Raw genomic sequence first — 12,617 nt, 5'->3', positions numbered from 1 at the left:
GCAAAATTAAAACAGCCCAGGCTCACTATTAAGCCAACACTGATATCAAATGCCTTGCAGTAAATATATAAAAGGGTTACTGATGTTATATTGCATCACTTTTATGTCTAGTTTCATGTTTGTTTCCCTGTGTGTCTTGAGAAAAGGTGATATTACTGCACACCAATCATTTTTAGACCCAGATCACAAAAGCACAAACAGTTGCATTTATTTGAGTGTGCAGACAAAGTTGTTAGTCGTTCAACGGAGAAAACGAAACAGTCAACAAATTGTCCTCACCACGCCTACGACCGCTAACCGTCATTACATGGCCACTTTTTTTTCTCCAACCCTATTATTTAGTACACCATATACACAACACGGGAAAAGCGCATTTGTTTAGTCCAGAAGAACACAAAGGACAGAGGTCGACATACAATACTCATTTTTAATAACAATAAGGAAGAAAGTATAAACCCTGTCAATCTAACATTTTAATTTGCCTGTAAGGTGCACCTCTGGTATCAGAAGACTAATGATACAGGGGAAGAACTGGTACAGTAGGTCTTGTCAGCTGTGGCAATCGAAGGACGACACGATCACAGCAAATGTTCATAATGACGACTGTACTAAAATGTTTCCTATAAAAACCGGTCAGAGAAAATGTCCATAAAACACGAGTCAAATGTGGAAATAGCAAGAGTGTTCATTAAATGAGACCAACTATATAACAAGAAGGGGGACACATGAAATTCAAGTATCAAAATAACTAAGACACTGACGAGCTGAAAAGGTCAATTACAAAGGTAGTAAAAATCATGGGAAGAGAAACATTGACACAATCAACAATACATTAGGCAACATTTTGCATTTGTTTAAGGCAGTTGATTAAAAAAAACTAAGTAGAACTAGGCATCTTCTTCATTCCAAGTTAAATACAAGCCTAGCCCTAACTAGTCACCAGGAGATTCGTTGTACAAAATAACTACGCCCGACTCTGAAACTACGCACTTGAGTTTGACTTGTCTTCTGACGTCTGAGTGACAAAAGAGTTCATATGGACAGCGGTGGAGTTGTGCTCTAGATTTTTGGTCTTCTTCACAGTGAGGTTTGTCAGGGCTTATAAGGCTGGTGCATCAAGAGTGGCGAGTCACTCTCAGCCTATTGTCTGGCACGAAATCTAAAATGGTTGGCACGTATCTGTGCACAGCATGGGAAGGCAGGGTAGCTTTTAATCGTCAGCTAACGATTGCCCTTCATGGCCTCCTTGGCTGCCAGGATGAGAGGTGTGAGACTGGAGAGGGGCTTTGCCAGCTTCAGGAACGGATGCTGCACAAAGAGAAGAGAAGGAAAAAAAAACAGTTAATCAAAACACAAGAGAAGTTCAGTGGAAAAAAACTGAGGAGACTGAAGAGTTTTTAACCTGCAGCAGCTCTTTGCCTCCGCCTCGTTTCTCTACGTCCATTTCCAAGCAACGGTTGAGGAAATCTCTGAAGACCGGAGACAGCTTCTCAGGGTTCTGAAGCTCGGGTGTGCCGTTTGTGGCAATCAGGTATAATGCCTGCCAAAGGGGAAGAGACGACAGAAAAGGGAACATCAGGAACTGTCAAACCTAGTTTCAGGAAATAACCCACTTGCAGCAACCGAATCAAGCCAAATAGGTTAAGTGAGAAAAAAGAATTAGTCTGATGGGTTTTAATTACTAAGAATGTTGTTGTGTTGCACACCATTTCACACAGCATTCACACAGCCGCCATATTGTCCTTTCCTTTTCTACAGCGCTTCATGACAGTTGCATAATCAGACTTTAAAAAAACAGACAACAAACTGTAGGTGAGACCCGATAACCGGTCGTAGAAGAAGTGAGGTGTGAGAAATCCAATGTGGACACATCGAGAGCAGCAGTTTGTTCAGTTTCAAATGACATTGGACTGTTGATTTACATATCAGCCATCGTTGTTAAATATAAAACTAAGCAGGCTTTATATATTGTACAATGACGCGTATACATACATGCATAAGTATATATATAAATATATATATAAAGTGACTTATTACAGTATTTATTCCACACTCCCTGGAGCTCGCTTCTTTAATCAGTATGATCGGTAAATCAACATTGTGTTTCGGTCTAATTCCTTGTATGTGTAAACAAAGATTGAATCTGCAGATAAGCCGACAAACTGGAAAGAAATATGTGTATCTTGACAACTTCAACTAACAACAAGTCAACTGTGTAGAGCCTGGCTTATGATGTTGTTAGTGCATGTGGAGAGCAGGGTGATCTCTCATGGGACTTGTCCTGCTTCTGTGTTGAGTCATCACAGATTAAGGACTGCAGTTTTTTCAGCAACTTTGCTGAAGTCTGACAAACAAATCCTTGATCTCATTAATCACCTTTTTTTATGTTCAGTAAGCTGTACCTTTGACCTTTTAGTTGTAAGTGAACTTGAATTTGTTCACTGTACAGATGATTCACTTGGGAGAGTTTCATGTCATAAATTGGAAATGAACAACATGTAAAGACTAAAATAAAAAGAGGACAGTTAAAGAACCAAGAGGGTTACAAATGTCGTCACTCACTCGTAGTGGGTTCTCGTTCAGGTAGGGAGGCTCTCCTTCAACCATCTCGATGGCCATAATACCCAGTGACCAAATGTCTACTTTAGGCCCATAAGCCTTTCTGGTCACCACCTCAGGAGCCATCCAGTAAGGCGTGCCTACCATGGTGCTGCGTTTGCTCTGCTCTGGAGTGATCTGGGCACAGAAGCCAAAATCGGCTGTCGAGGAGATGGATAAGAGTAATTACACAGTTATAGTGAAAGGAGGTTTAACAGGCTGCTCGTGATAACATCGGTACAGGACTTACTCAGCTTGACGGAGCCATCCATTCCAAGCAACACATTGTCACTTTTGATGTCTCTGTGAATGACCTGGTTCGCGTGCAGGAACTCCAGCGCTTGTAAACACTGCAGAGGAGATAGTTGTTCAGAAGTAAGCGTTAGTTTTGTCTCAAACTTTCACACAAAGAACTCAGATTTGATCGCTCTCATATGGCTTCCTGTTGTAAAGAGTGCAGTGTACCTCTCTGCAGACAGCAGCTATCTGGGCTTCATCCATGCAGGTCTCTGTAACCACATCTGTCAGCGAGCCACCGGCCAGATACTCCATCACTACAAACAGCTCCTCCCCCATCAGGAAACTGACATAAGAACACAAATACACACCGTCACACACTGGTGTCCATCCATGCTTTTGTGACAACATATTGGATTTGTTATATTTGATATTGGATGTTGTGCTCGCAGGTTTATTTTGAGTCTCACCTGTCTAAAAAGTTGACAATATTGGGGTTCTTCAGCTCCTTCATCACTAGAATTTCGTTGATGATCAGCTCCTTCTTCGGCTGCTTTTGTAGGTTGATCTGTTTAATGGCGACCTGAGAGAGAGAGAGGGAGAGAGAGAGAGAGAGATCAGACATTCAGAATTACCCAAATTTGACAAATTACTCCAGAGACCATGTTAGTATAAACATCTTTTTCCTTTGTCTTTATTATGACTGCGTAAGTGTTATGTATTGCAGACTTTTAAACTGCTTTCTCTTATTGACTTCTCTCTTAAAGGTGCAGTAAGTGATTTTACAGAAACATGGCAAAAGTCATCAAATACCGATGTTTGGGGTATTTAACGTGTCAGTATTTGACGACCTGGGAACCATCTTTCTCCATAATGGCTCACATGCAACTGTTACAACCTTACTTGGTCTAGTGTGACTTATGATGACTATTGTTAGCTGATGTCAGCTCATGTTAGCCAACTTAAATAAATACTGCTGTGTAGTGTACTTAACAGCACTGAGTCAGTTTGCTAATCTGATTACTCCTCTTTACATGTGCTACTGATACAGCAAGTTTTTACTGTTAGGTTTGTCACTTGTGGCCACAGTAGCAGTTGTTCTGCAGACATTACAGTCTCATTTTAACTTCTGCTGTATTGATAAAGCTTATTAAAAAAGAAAAAAAAATGCATTTTATGTGTCCATTTTCATGTAATGAGCTCCACGACTCTACTCTGTCCCGTCAGTCCACATTTCCTCATCTACTACTCAGTCACTCTTTACCTCTTGTCCTGTGGCGACATCAATGGCTGTGAATACTGTTCCTGATGCCCTGTGAGAAGACAGAGATTAGCAATTTACCTCAGTGCACATTGTAACAAACAGTCCACTCAAACATGTAAACATGCAAAAGAACAACACAGACGTATTCATGCTGTCACATTTTAACACAAAAGCTGTGATTCATCTAACAGAGTCATGACATGATGCTTTGTTTGTATGTTACTGACTGAGAAACTCTTCTACCAGGGATCTAGGATCTATCTCAGATCATAGGGTTTCATTGAAGGAATTAAGCAATAAGCAATAACTTATAATTTAAATATAGTACTAACTGCCATCATATTCCAAGTGTACACCTGCAGAAAAACTTTCTAGGAATCAGGAGGGCATCATTACACTGCGTCTGACTGCTTAACAGTCAAAGTAAATCATCAGAGCGCGAGATGTTGTGGATAAAAACTTAAATCCCAACATGCAACAAAAGGATCTGCACTCACCCCTGACCAATTTTTTCATATCTGGTGTACTTCTTCTTGGGATCTCCGATGCTGACGATGGTTCCTGTAAGCCAGATAACAATAACATAATGTAAAAGGAAACCGGTGGGATTTAAAATGCTGTTATGTTGTGACAACAGATAAGTGAGATTATTTACTCAGTTTGTCCATGATCTCCTCGTCAGACATCTTGCCCTTCTTTTTCTGTCTGTCTGCAGCCTTGGAGGCAACATCTCCGTCCACACACTGGCTCGGAGCAGGGATGGGGTCAATAACGGAGCGAGTGTACACCTGCTCCACACAACAATAACACAAGTCAAACAAAAAAGTAAATAAACCTCAAGTTCACAACGAAAGCTAGTCGAATATGAATAACCATTATGCTGTCAGGTCTGCTTAAAGCCGGTGACTTACACTCTTTGTATGTTCTGGCCTCGGTGCCACTACAGGAGGGGGAGCTTCATCATCGTCATCGTCATCAATGGCTTTGATATTTGGAGAAGAGGGTTCAGTGCCTTTTTTGACAGGCTAATATAGAGTGAAAAAGAAAGTTGTTAGCCTCTGTAAGACAAAACACTTAGTACAACAGTTTAACCAGTCTTAAAATACTCACAGACTGTGGCCCGGGGGTGAAAGCGTCTTTTTCTGTGAATGAAAAAATAAAGAGGAACAGAATGAACAAAGCGTTCTCAAAGGATTCAGGCTGACACACTGTACTGTTTTGTTCATTGTAATGCCTAATTGATTACTCATTGTTTTACAGCAGATACTATTGATTAAATTCCTCTTTCCGAGAAAAGAACAAATGTTAATCATCAACTTGTACCTACAAACACAGTGATGAGTTTGAAATATATTTAAGATGCCCTCCAGGTAACGAAACAAACTTAATGTCACAAGTTGACTTGGGGCCTCACCAGAAGATGAGAAGCTGAGGTACTTCTGGCGACCGTTGCCCGTGGAGTCGTAGAACTTAAGAACGTCGAGCACAGCCTGCGGGTTCTTCTTCTGCTCTGACTTGGTGATGTTTGAGGTCTGGAGTAGTCGGGCCCATTGCTCTGGCATACCCTGTGTTGGACAAGGATGACACGGTGTCAAACTGTTGTGTGAATGTGTGTTTTAGTTGATAGTCAAGTGTCAAAAAGCAGGGGTTACTGGAAGAGAGAAAAAAAGTGTCATGAACAAACTCACAGTAAACTCCCCCGTGACAGCATCAAAACCAACGTGTATGGTGTGTTCAAAATCTGAAGGTGGTGAGATCTCTGGTCGTTCTTTGTCTCGATCTTTCTTTCTACCACCTGAAAGAAACCAAAACCTCATTAAAACTGCACAACAACAGAAGAATGACTTTAAAAAGTTAATATAGTGTCTGGCCAAACTCTTCCTCTCACCTTTTTCAGCCCCGGAGAAGATTGAGATGATCTTATTACGAGGTTTTCTCTCCTCGGGCACAGAAGGCAGAGGTTTAGAGCTGTGGTTGGCTGAGAGCGAGTCTTTGCCAGAGCCGGTGCTGAAGATGGTGCTGCTCATCCTGACCGGAGGGGCTGGGGGTTTATCCTCAGGGTCTCCGTTATCACACATCGCTTATAGGTTGTAGGTTGTTGGGAGCCGAACAGGGCTACGAGGGCTCGGGGAGCACAGCGGGCGAGGATGGACAGGGTGGCAAACAGACAGGGAGCGAGGCAGCGCTCACATCAACACAAGGCACGGGTGTGCTCATGCGCTACGGGAAGATGTGCCGAAAATGACAGCAGAAGAGAAAGGAAGAGGTACCTGGAGGAAAATCAGACATTGATAAGATCATAAATTACTAGTGATTAAAATAAACATGGATCTTCTTTCTACTATGAAACAATATCATGAAGCTGAGCAGCGTATGGGACTGTTGGAGGGTTATATTAGTAAAGCTAGTTCAGTAATAATGAAAACAACCATCATCTTGGGCCTTAACTGTGTGGGACAGAGATCAAACTCAACACACAGCCTGCAATGATCTGTCTCATCTCTTTATCTCAGTATTCAGGACAACATTTAGAAAGATCTGCCAACAAATAAACTACAAGAGACCAATAACAGTGGATGACAGGGTGAAGAAAGTAGCTGGTATATGTAGCTAACTAACAGCTAATGAAGGGGAGAGCAGATACTGTTACACTTGAGGAGGTGATAGCGGAACAAAAACAGCTTATTGAGACAAAGTATTCGTCCTTTCAAACCTTAGCATACGTCTGAGAAATGTGGAGAGCATTTTTATTAACCTAGTTTCTTCTTTTGTGTCCCATCTCGCAGCTGAAGAAGACTGTAAAGTAGCCCAGATGAGCATAAAAGAATAATGCAAGTTCCTATCCTGCTAGTTCACTTGACACAGAAATACAAAGCGGACACTTCAGTGCTCCTTGTTAAGATAAATAAAGTCAACATACCGATTTCCAGCCGATTATCTTCCCGTGTAACGGCTCTGTCTACACAAGAAGTGCCCTTCAAATGAGCAACAACAGGGGCGGCTAGCAAGCTAACGTTAGCATTAACTACTTGGCCAACAAGTGTGCTAGCTAGAAGCTAACTAAGGTTAGCACGACAAGCTACCACAACGCTTGCTCTCGTCGGGAGCTTAGTGTTAAGCTCTCGGCTAACTAGTCTGCCAACAAAACTTCAAAAAAAGGTTTCCCCCCAGAGAAGTTAGCATTGCTGAGAGGCGGTTTAAAGGACACTACAAGTATGAAACTGCTCGGTAGCAGGCTGCTTCATTTGCGGGCTAACGAAGACGACGCAGCAGCGGCGGAGCTCACCGGAGGTTCCACACCACTTAAACTTGAACAGAACTTGACTCCCGGACGAACCTCGACGTCTGTAAACCGGTCCAGAAGTACTTCATCTGTCACACGGGCGCCTCGATGGTACGCGACAAGTACGAATAACTTAGTAAAAAAAAAAAAAAACGTGACTACAGCTATTTACAATGCAACTTTTCTTCTATCTCCTCGGCCCTGGGATAATTCCGCTATGGCGGAGGGGAAGCGGAACTACCGACCCAGCCCAGCGCGTTCACTGAGGGCTGCAAATGAATGGTGCGTGGAGTTTGTTCTGCTGCCTCCGTCTGTCCTCAGATCACAGCCGGGCTGCACACTGCTCGTAGTCACAGGTCTGTTAACCACTGGGGAAACTAAAAAAAAGAGAGAAATAAATTCAAACAAGTTGAATTAGGTCGAAATGCATTTTAGGTAATGTAGTTCAACATGTACAGTGTGTGAAGATGAGGCTGACTGATACACACTCATCATCATCAGCATGCTTCAACAAACTAAATGAACAAACTCTCTTTGTTTTCGTGACTGAATAAACAAACTGTCCTTAAAGGACAAACACAATTTCATACTGTTTTACTTTGTTTATATGTGGCGGACCCTGCCACCTTTCTAGCGTCACACAGGATTCCCTGACCTTATTTTCCTCTGAGAACCTCATTGATATTGTGAGTCTGAATTTCTTCTCCAAAACTACACAATGTCCCTTTAATGTTGGACAAAACCTCTTATTCCAGACTGTGAGACAGTAACATCTGTATATTGTATCAACCTGTTTTCACTCTCAGCTGAAGCTGTATGAGTGTGTGTGTTTTTGGCTGCACCATTCTATCAAATGGAAATATTCAAAATACTTCATTTTATACATATTTCTAAATGGTTCAGCTTGACATATTTAATGTTTTTTGGAAACTTTAGGATCTCCACCAGAATCAGATGTAATGTGGGTCTGAACAATGTGCAGCTGCCAGTGGTGGAAGAAGTCAGACCTTTGACTTTAATAAATATAGTTCAGTGAAGTGTAAAAAAAAATCCCTAATAATGCATCTTTATTTATCAGTTGATTTATATTTTGTATTAAGTGTCTAAATCTGCAGTTTTATTGAGTTTATTAGTACTATTTACTACAACAGCAAATAAATGTAGTGGGGTAAAAAGTACAATATTGGCTTTTCTCCTAATGTCGTGGATGCTAGTATAAAGGTAGCACAATATGAAGATACTGTGGTAAAGTACAAGTAGCTGAAAACTGTCTACATTTTCTGCCCAATCTCTACTCTGCAATGTACAGCTGTGTTGTGCTGAATGTCAAAATAAAAGATTTTATAAAAGGACACAGGACTTGATATCAGGCAATTATTTTTTTAACTAGCCCCGTCTGTGGTGTGGTGTTCACATGCACTGCAGCTTTATGAGCCTGCAGTTATACTTTCCACTCTTAGATTTTGGATGAAACAGAGTTTTAACACAATAGAGCAAAACTTTATTGTCAATACAAGAAGGGAAAAGATTTAGTTCAAGACAAAAATCAACATCTTTGCTTTTTATTTATTATAGTTGGTCTTAAGAACATGGCCACAGATGTTCTTGAGTTAACTGTCTAAATAAATAAAGAAGTGTGTCATCTTTCTGGGCTATGTTCCGATGACAGATCCAAGGAAAACAAAACATTTTGAACAAAAATTACTGGAGGACTAACCAAAACAAAGGTTTAGCTGTTTACTTACAGTAACTGAGGCCTATTTCAAGAACTAGGTTAACTGGATGCAGAGTAAAACCAGGAGCCTGGACTGATGTAAAATAGACCTGAGCTCTGTTTATGTCACCTCAGAAGATTAAGTGCTCTTTGACTTTGATTCAAGTGATGCCAGAATGATCCTGCTATCAGACACAACTGTATAAATTTAAGCTCATGAGCTCTTTAACACAGGATACGCTGACCATCACAGTCTAAATGATTCGATGTTTCCACATGTACTTTGACAGCGCTGCACAGCAGATCATCGTGACTAGAAGAGTTCCACCGCAGACAGGCGTCACCAGAGACCCGTCACCAACTGGAAACTGTAAACTCACTGGGCCTTGAGCCTACAGGATACAAGATATGTTTGAGTGACAAAAGAAGGAGAACAACAGACATTTAGACTTTTTTTCCCCATTTAATATTCTGAGAAGATTCAGAGAGAACCACCTGCTGATGCTGGAGTTTAACCCACGAACATGTGCTTGAATTGTCGGGAGTACAGGGGGCGTCGACGACAGTATGAGGCTCTAAGTTTTTGAGCTGTGTACCTAGATGGAGGACAGAAGTTAAGATCAAGCCAAGCCAAGGGATAAACCTTTTGAAAAGAGACAATAGGAAAAAAATCCATTTACATTTTTCAGTCCGCAGCAGCAGCTCTGGAGGCTCTATGTCAACTGATGTATATGTTTTCCCATCAAAAGAAGGCTCATGGTAGCGACCATGTATGGGAATTGTTACTTTTAGTAGTCTGGGAGCTTGTCCATCAGGAGTGGGATACACATAGGTGACAAATCCTGAAGTCTTGTGAGCAGGCACCTCGAGGTCAATGGCTGAATCCAGTAATATCTTAGAGGAAAATAGATAAATAATTAGTACATACAGGGTGTACATGAATGTGGTTTGTAGTACTTATTTCCACGTGTCAGTCTTACCTGCCAGTCACTCTGATCCCTCAGAGATGCAAGTTGGTACGGATCAACAAAGACACCTCTGGGCCATCTGTGAAGCAGCAAAACTCTGACACCACTGAGCTCACCAGGGCTGAGCTCCACAGTGGTTACCACCTCCCTGTAATATACACATCAGAAATCACATTCTCTCACTGTGATCCTTAAAACATGGTTATTGTTGCATGTTTGGAAAAGCATTGTTTGTACCTGTGAAGACCCTTCTTGTTGATTTCCACTGAAAGTGGTGAGGAGACGAGAAGCTGCTTCAAGAGACCACAATGGTTGTCATTCTCCTCAACTGCAAAAATATTAAGATTGTATTAGTCAAGAGCACAAGACTACACATAGCAGAGCTTCTAGTGTAACTGTAATAATACATTTACAGCATATTTGTCTTTGTAAGTTAGCTTTGTCGACACACAAAACAAATCAGTTTTAGCTAGCAGGTCTACCTTACCTGTTTCGATCAAACAGTGACATCTCGATATAAAAGCCAGAACAGAAAACAGTACAAAATACATCCAAACGGCAATGGTAAACTACAACAAGCTTTAAAACAGCGTGTGTAGTCTATTTATCTAGCTGTATACTTTGGAGCCCTCTTTCTAATTGTTTACGGAACAACAGGCTGAAGGACCCTTTTTGTAGTTCTAGGGAAGCTCTGACGGTGCCGGACTAGAAATAAAAATAAACGGACACTGTGGGACAAGTCGAAGGGGATAATTATGTAACAGAAATGGATGGTTAAACGAGTAATCATTAAAAATCACCGTCATTGTCGTCGAAAAAATAGGACTTTAATGTTTTTGCTCTAATTTTAGACAGGCTTCGGTGAAGACAGAAAGGTCCGCCACCAAGGTAACCAAGGAACCTACACTTATCATCTCCTAAGCTCACAGCCAGTTTCTTGATTCAGGCTAACTTTCCAAACGTCCGTGTATAAATACATTACTTATTGTGGTTAAAATGCTGTAGTCTTCTGCCTCTGAACTCCAAGTGGAGACAGGTTGATAAATAGTTTTGCTGTAGACAGAAACAGAGGATGAGTGTCGAGGCAAAACGATGTGGAGTGCAGTTCAGTCCTCCCTCTATAGTTTTAATTTATGAAGATAAGGAAACCAAAAGGGTCCGAAAAAGAATAATACCTGTGAGGAACTTCTCCAAATATTCTGGTAAGGCGAGACAGTTATTTTGTGACTCATACACGCTCAAAACCCTCTTTACTTACTTATTTGGCAATTAGTTAGTGGTATTATCTGATGAGGGGAATATGCACCACTAAAGCACTGTCAAACCGAAGCGCCTCAAGGTGGCGCCTTGATTTTGATCTGATGCTGAGGCCCTGTGTTGCATGTGTGAGAAAGGTAGCATAAAGCCTTTTGTGGCTCCAGAGGAAGCTGCTTGTAATCTGAAAAATTCCCTCCAATTGCATTGTGGGTAACGTAGGCGCCAGGTTTTGAAACGTAGTCCTCTGGTCTCGCTTTGCACACCTAGGACACCGTCGGACTCATTATGGACCCATTCAAAACAAATCAACAAAAACGAGAACTAGAGATGTCGCCCTTCTTATTCCACGCATCCTTTTCTTTTTCAAAACCTGGCTCCTACATTACCCACAATGCAACATAACCACTGAGTGACATCACTGGAGGCAATTTATCAGATATCATGCAACTTCCTTTGGAGCCACAAAAGGCTTAATACTACTTTTTTTTTTCTCATATTCAGAAGTGCTCGCCACGACCTGTAAACCCAATTTAATGTGTAAAATTGGTGGCATAACCCTTTAAAACATGAGGATACATAATGGGGGTCAATAAGGGCCCCTGCAGGTTCATCTGACCCTGTAGGTTTCTGCTTCCACACAGCACTTTACAGCATGGTTGATTGCCCTATCTTCTACCTGCAGACCACAGCATGGCTGCTGAAAGGCTGAAGAACCACCCCCGGCACAGGGACTACCTGGAGGGTGTGTCCCAGAGCCAGCTGGAGAAGCTTCACATCCTCCTGCGAGATCACATGCAGGGCTTAAGCTTGGCGGAAAGCCTGACCTCGTTCCGCCTGGACCCCGACGAAGACCTGAACAAACTAGACGATGAGAAGCTCGCTCGCAAGAAGGGCCAAATGGACGAAGTGTTTGAGAGGAACCGGAGGCGCAAAGATGATCCCGACTTTGTTTACAATGTGGAAAAGGATTTCACCAAGACGAGTCAGGAAAAGTGCAGCTGGGATGAAGAGTCTGATGATGGATTTTAACACTGTTCTCTGACCTCTGAGTGGAATTTGCAGTTCATGTGACACACTGATGTTGTATGAGATAACAAGGAAATCACAGCTGACCTTTGCTACAATGCTTCATGTCTATCTCAACTCATACACAGATGCTGACTTGCTCTTTTTAGGGAATATCTTCCTGTGTGCACACACTTGTTTGCCTGTTGGTCACAGTCTAAAATTTGTTCTGTTCAATGCAACAGTCCTGCAATAAATTCTAACTTCATGAAGTTGTAAATGGTCAGTTTT

The 12,617-nt window shown here is 41.7% G+C and overlaps 3 protein-coding genes across 4 annotated transcripts; 1 reads left to right on the top strand and 2 right to left on the bottom strand.

Moving 5' to 3' along the window:
* Positions 1-183: 183 nt before the first annotated feature.
* pak2b (p21 protein (Cdc42/Rac)-activated kinase 2b) lies at positions 184-7,666 on the bottom strand. Of its 2 annotated transcripts, none has more exons than XM_073476647.1 (15): positions 7,386-7,666; positions 5,988-6,369; positions 5,788-5,894; positions 5,514-5,664; positions 5,210-5,241; positions 5,011-5,124; positions 4,755-4,887; positions 4,597-4,660; positions 4,100-4,148; positions 3,306-3,418; positions 3,064-3,181; positions 2,849-2,948; positions 2,563-2,759; positions 1,403-1,540; positions 184-1,308 (listed from the first exon to the last, which is right to left on the bottom strand). In XM_073476647.1, the coding sequence occupies exons 2-15, from the start codon at positions 6,175-6,177 to the stop codon at positions 1,222-1,224; spliced, it is 1,593 nt and encodes a 530-aa protein (XP_073332748.1). In that variant the 5' UTR covers positions 6,178-6,369; positions 7,386-7,666; the 3' UTR covers positions 184-1,221. The 2 variants fall into 2 exon arrangements, with proteins under 2 accessions (XP_073332748.1, XP_073332749.1); XM_073476648.1 differs by having other exon boundaries at positions 408-1,308; positions 7,437-7,585.
* Positions 7,667-8,860: 1,194 nt separating this feature from the next.
* On the bottom strand, positions 8,861-10,681 carry pigx (phosphatidylinositol glycan anchor biosynthesis, class X). Its single transcript, XM_073476231.1, has 6 exons — positions 10,552-10,681; positions 10,302-10,392; positions 10,077-10,212; positions 9,777-9,990; positions 9,592-9,692; positions 8,861-9,488 (listed from the first exon to the last, which is right to left on the bottom strand). The coding sequence occupies exons 1-6, from the start codon at positions 10,613-10,615 to the stop codon at positions 9,351-9,353; spliced, it is 744 nt and encodes a 247-aa protein (XP_073332332.1). The 5' UTR covers positions 10,616-10,681; the 3' UTR covers positions 8,861-9,350.
* A 105-nt stretch (positions 10,682-10,786) lies between these two features.
* On the top strand, positions 10,787-12,598 carry cep19 (centrosomal protein 19). The gene is made up of 2 exons (XM_073476233.1): positions 10,787-11,266; positions 12,004-12,598. Exons 1-2 carry the CDS (start codon positions 11,137-11,139, stop codon positions 12,348-12,350), a joined length of 477 nt encoding a protein of 158 aa, XP_073332334.1. The 5' UTR covers positions 10,787-11,136; the 3' UTR covers positions 12,351-12,598.
* The last annotated feature ends 19 nt before the right edge of the window (positions 12,599-12,617 follow it).

The sequence above is a fragment of the Pagrus major genome, chromosome 11 (genome assembly GCF_040436345.1).
Source record: "Pagrus major chromosome 11, Pma_NU_1.0".
Taxonomy (NCBI): domain Eukaryota; kingdom Metazoa; phylum Chordata; class Actinopteri; order Spariformes; family Sparidae; genus Pagrus; species Pagrus major.
Note: the sequence above shows the minus strand (reverse complement) of the source record. Positions and strands in the feature narration are given on the sequence as shown.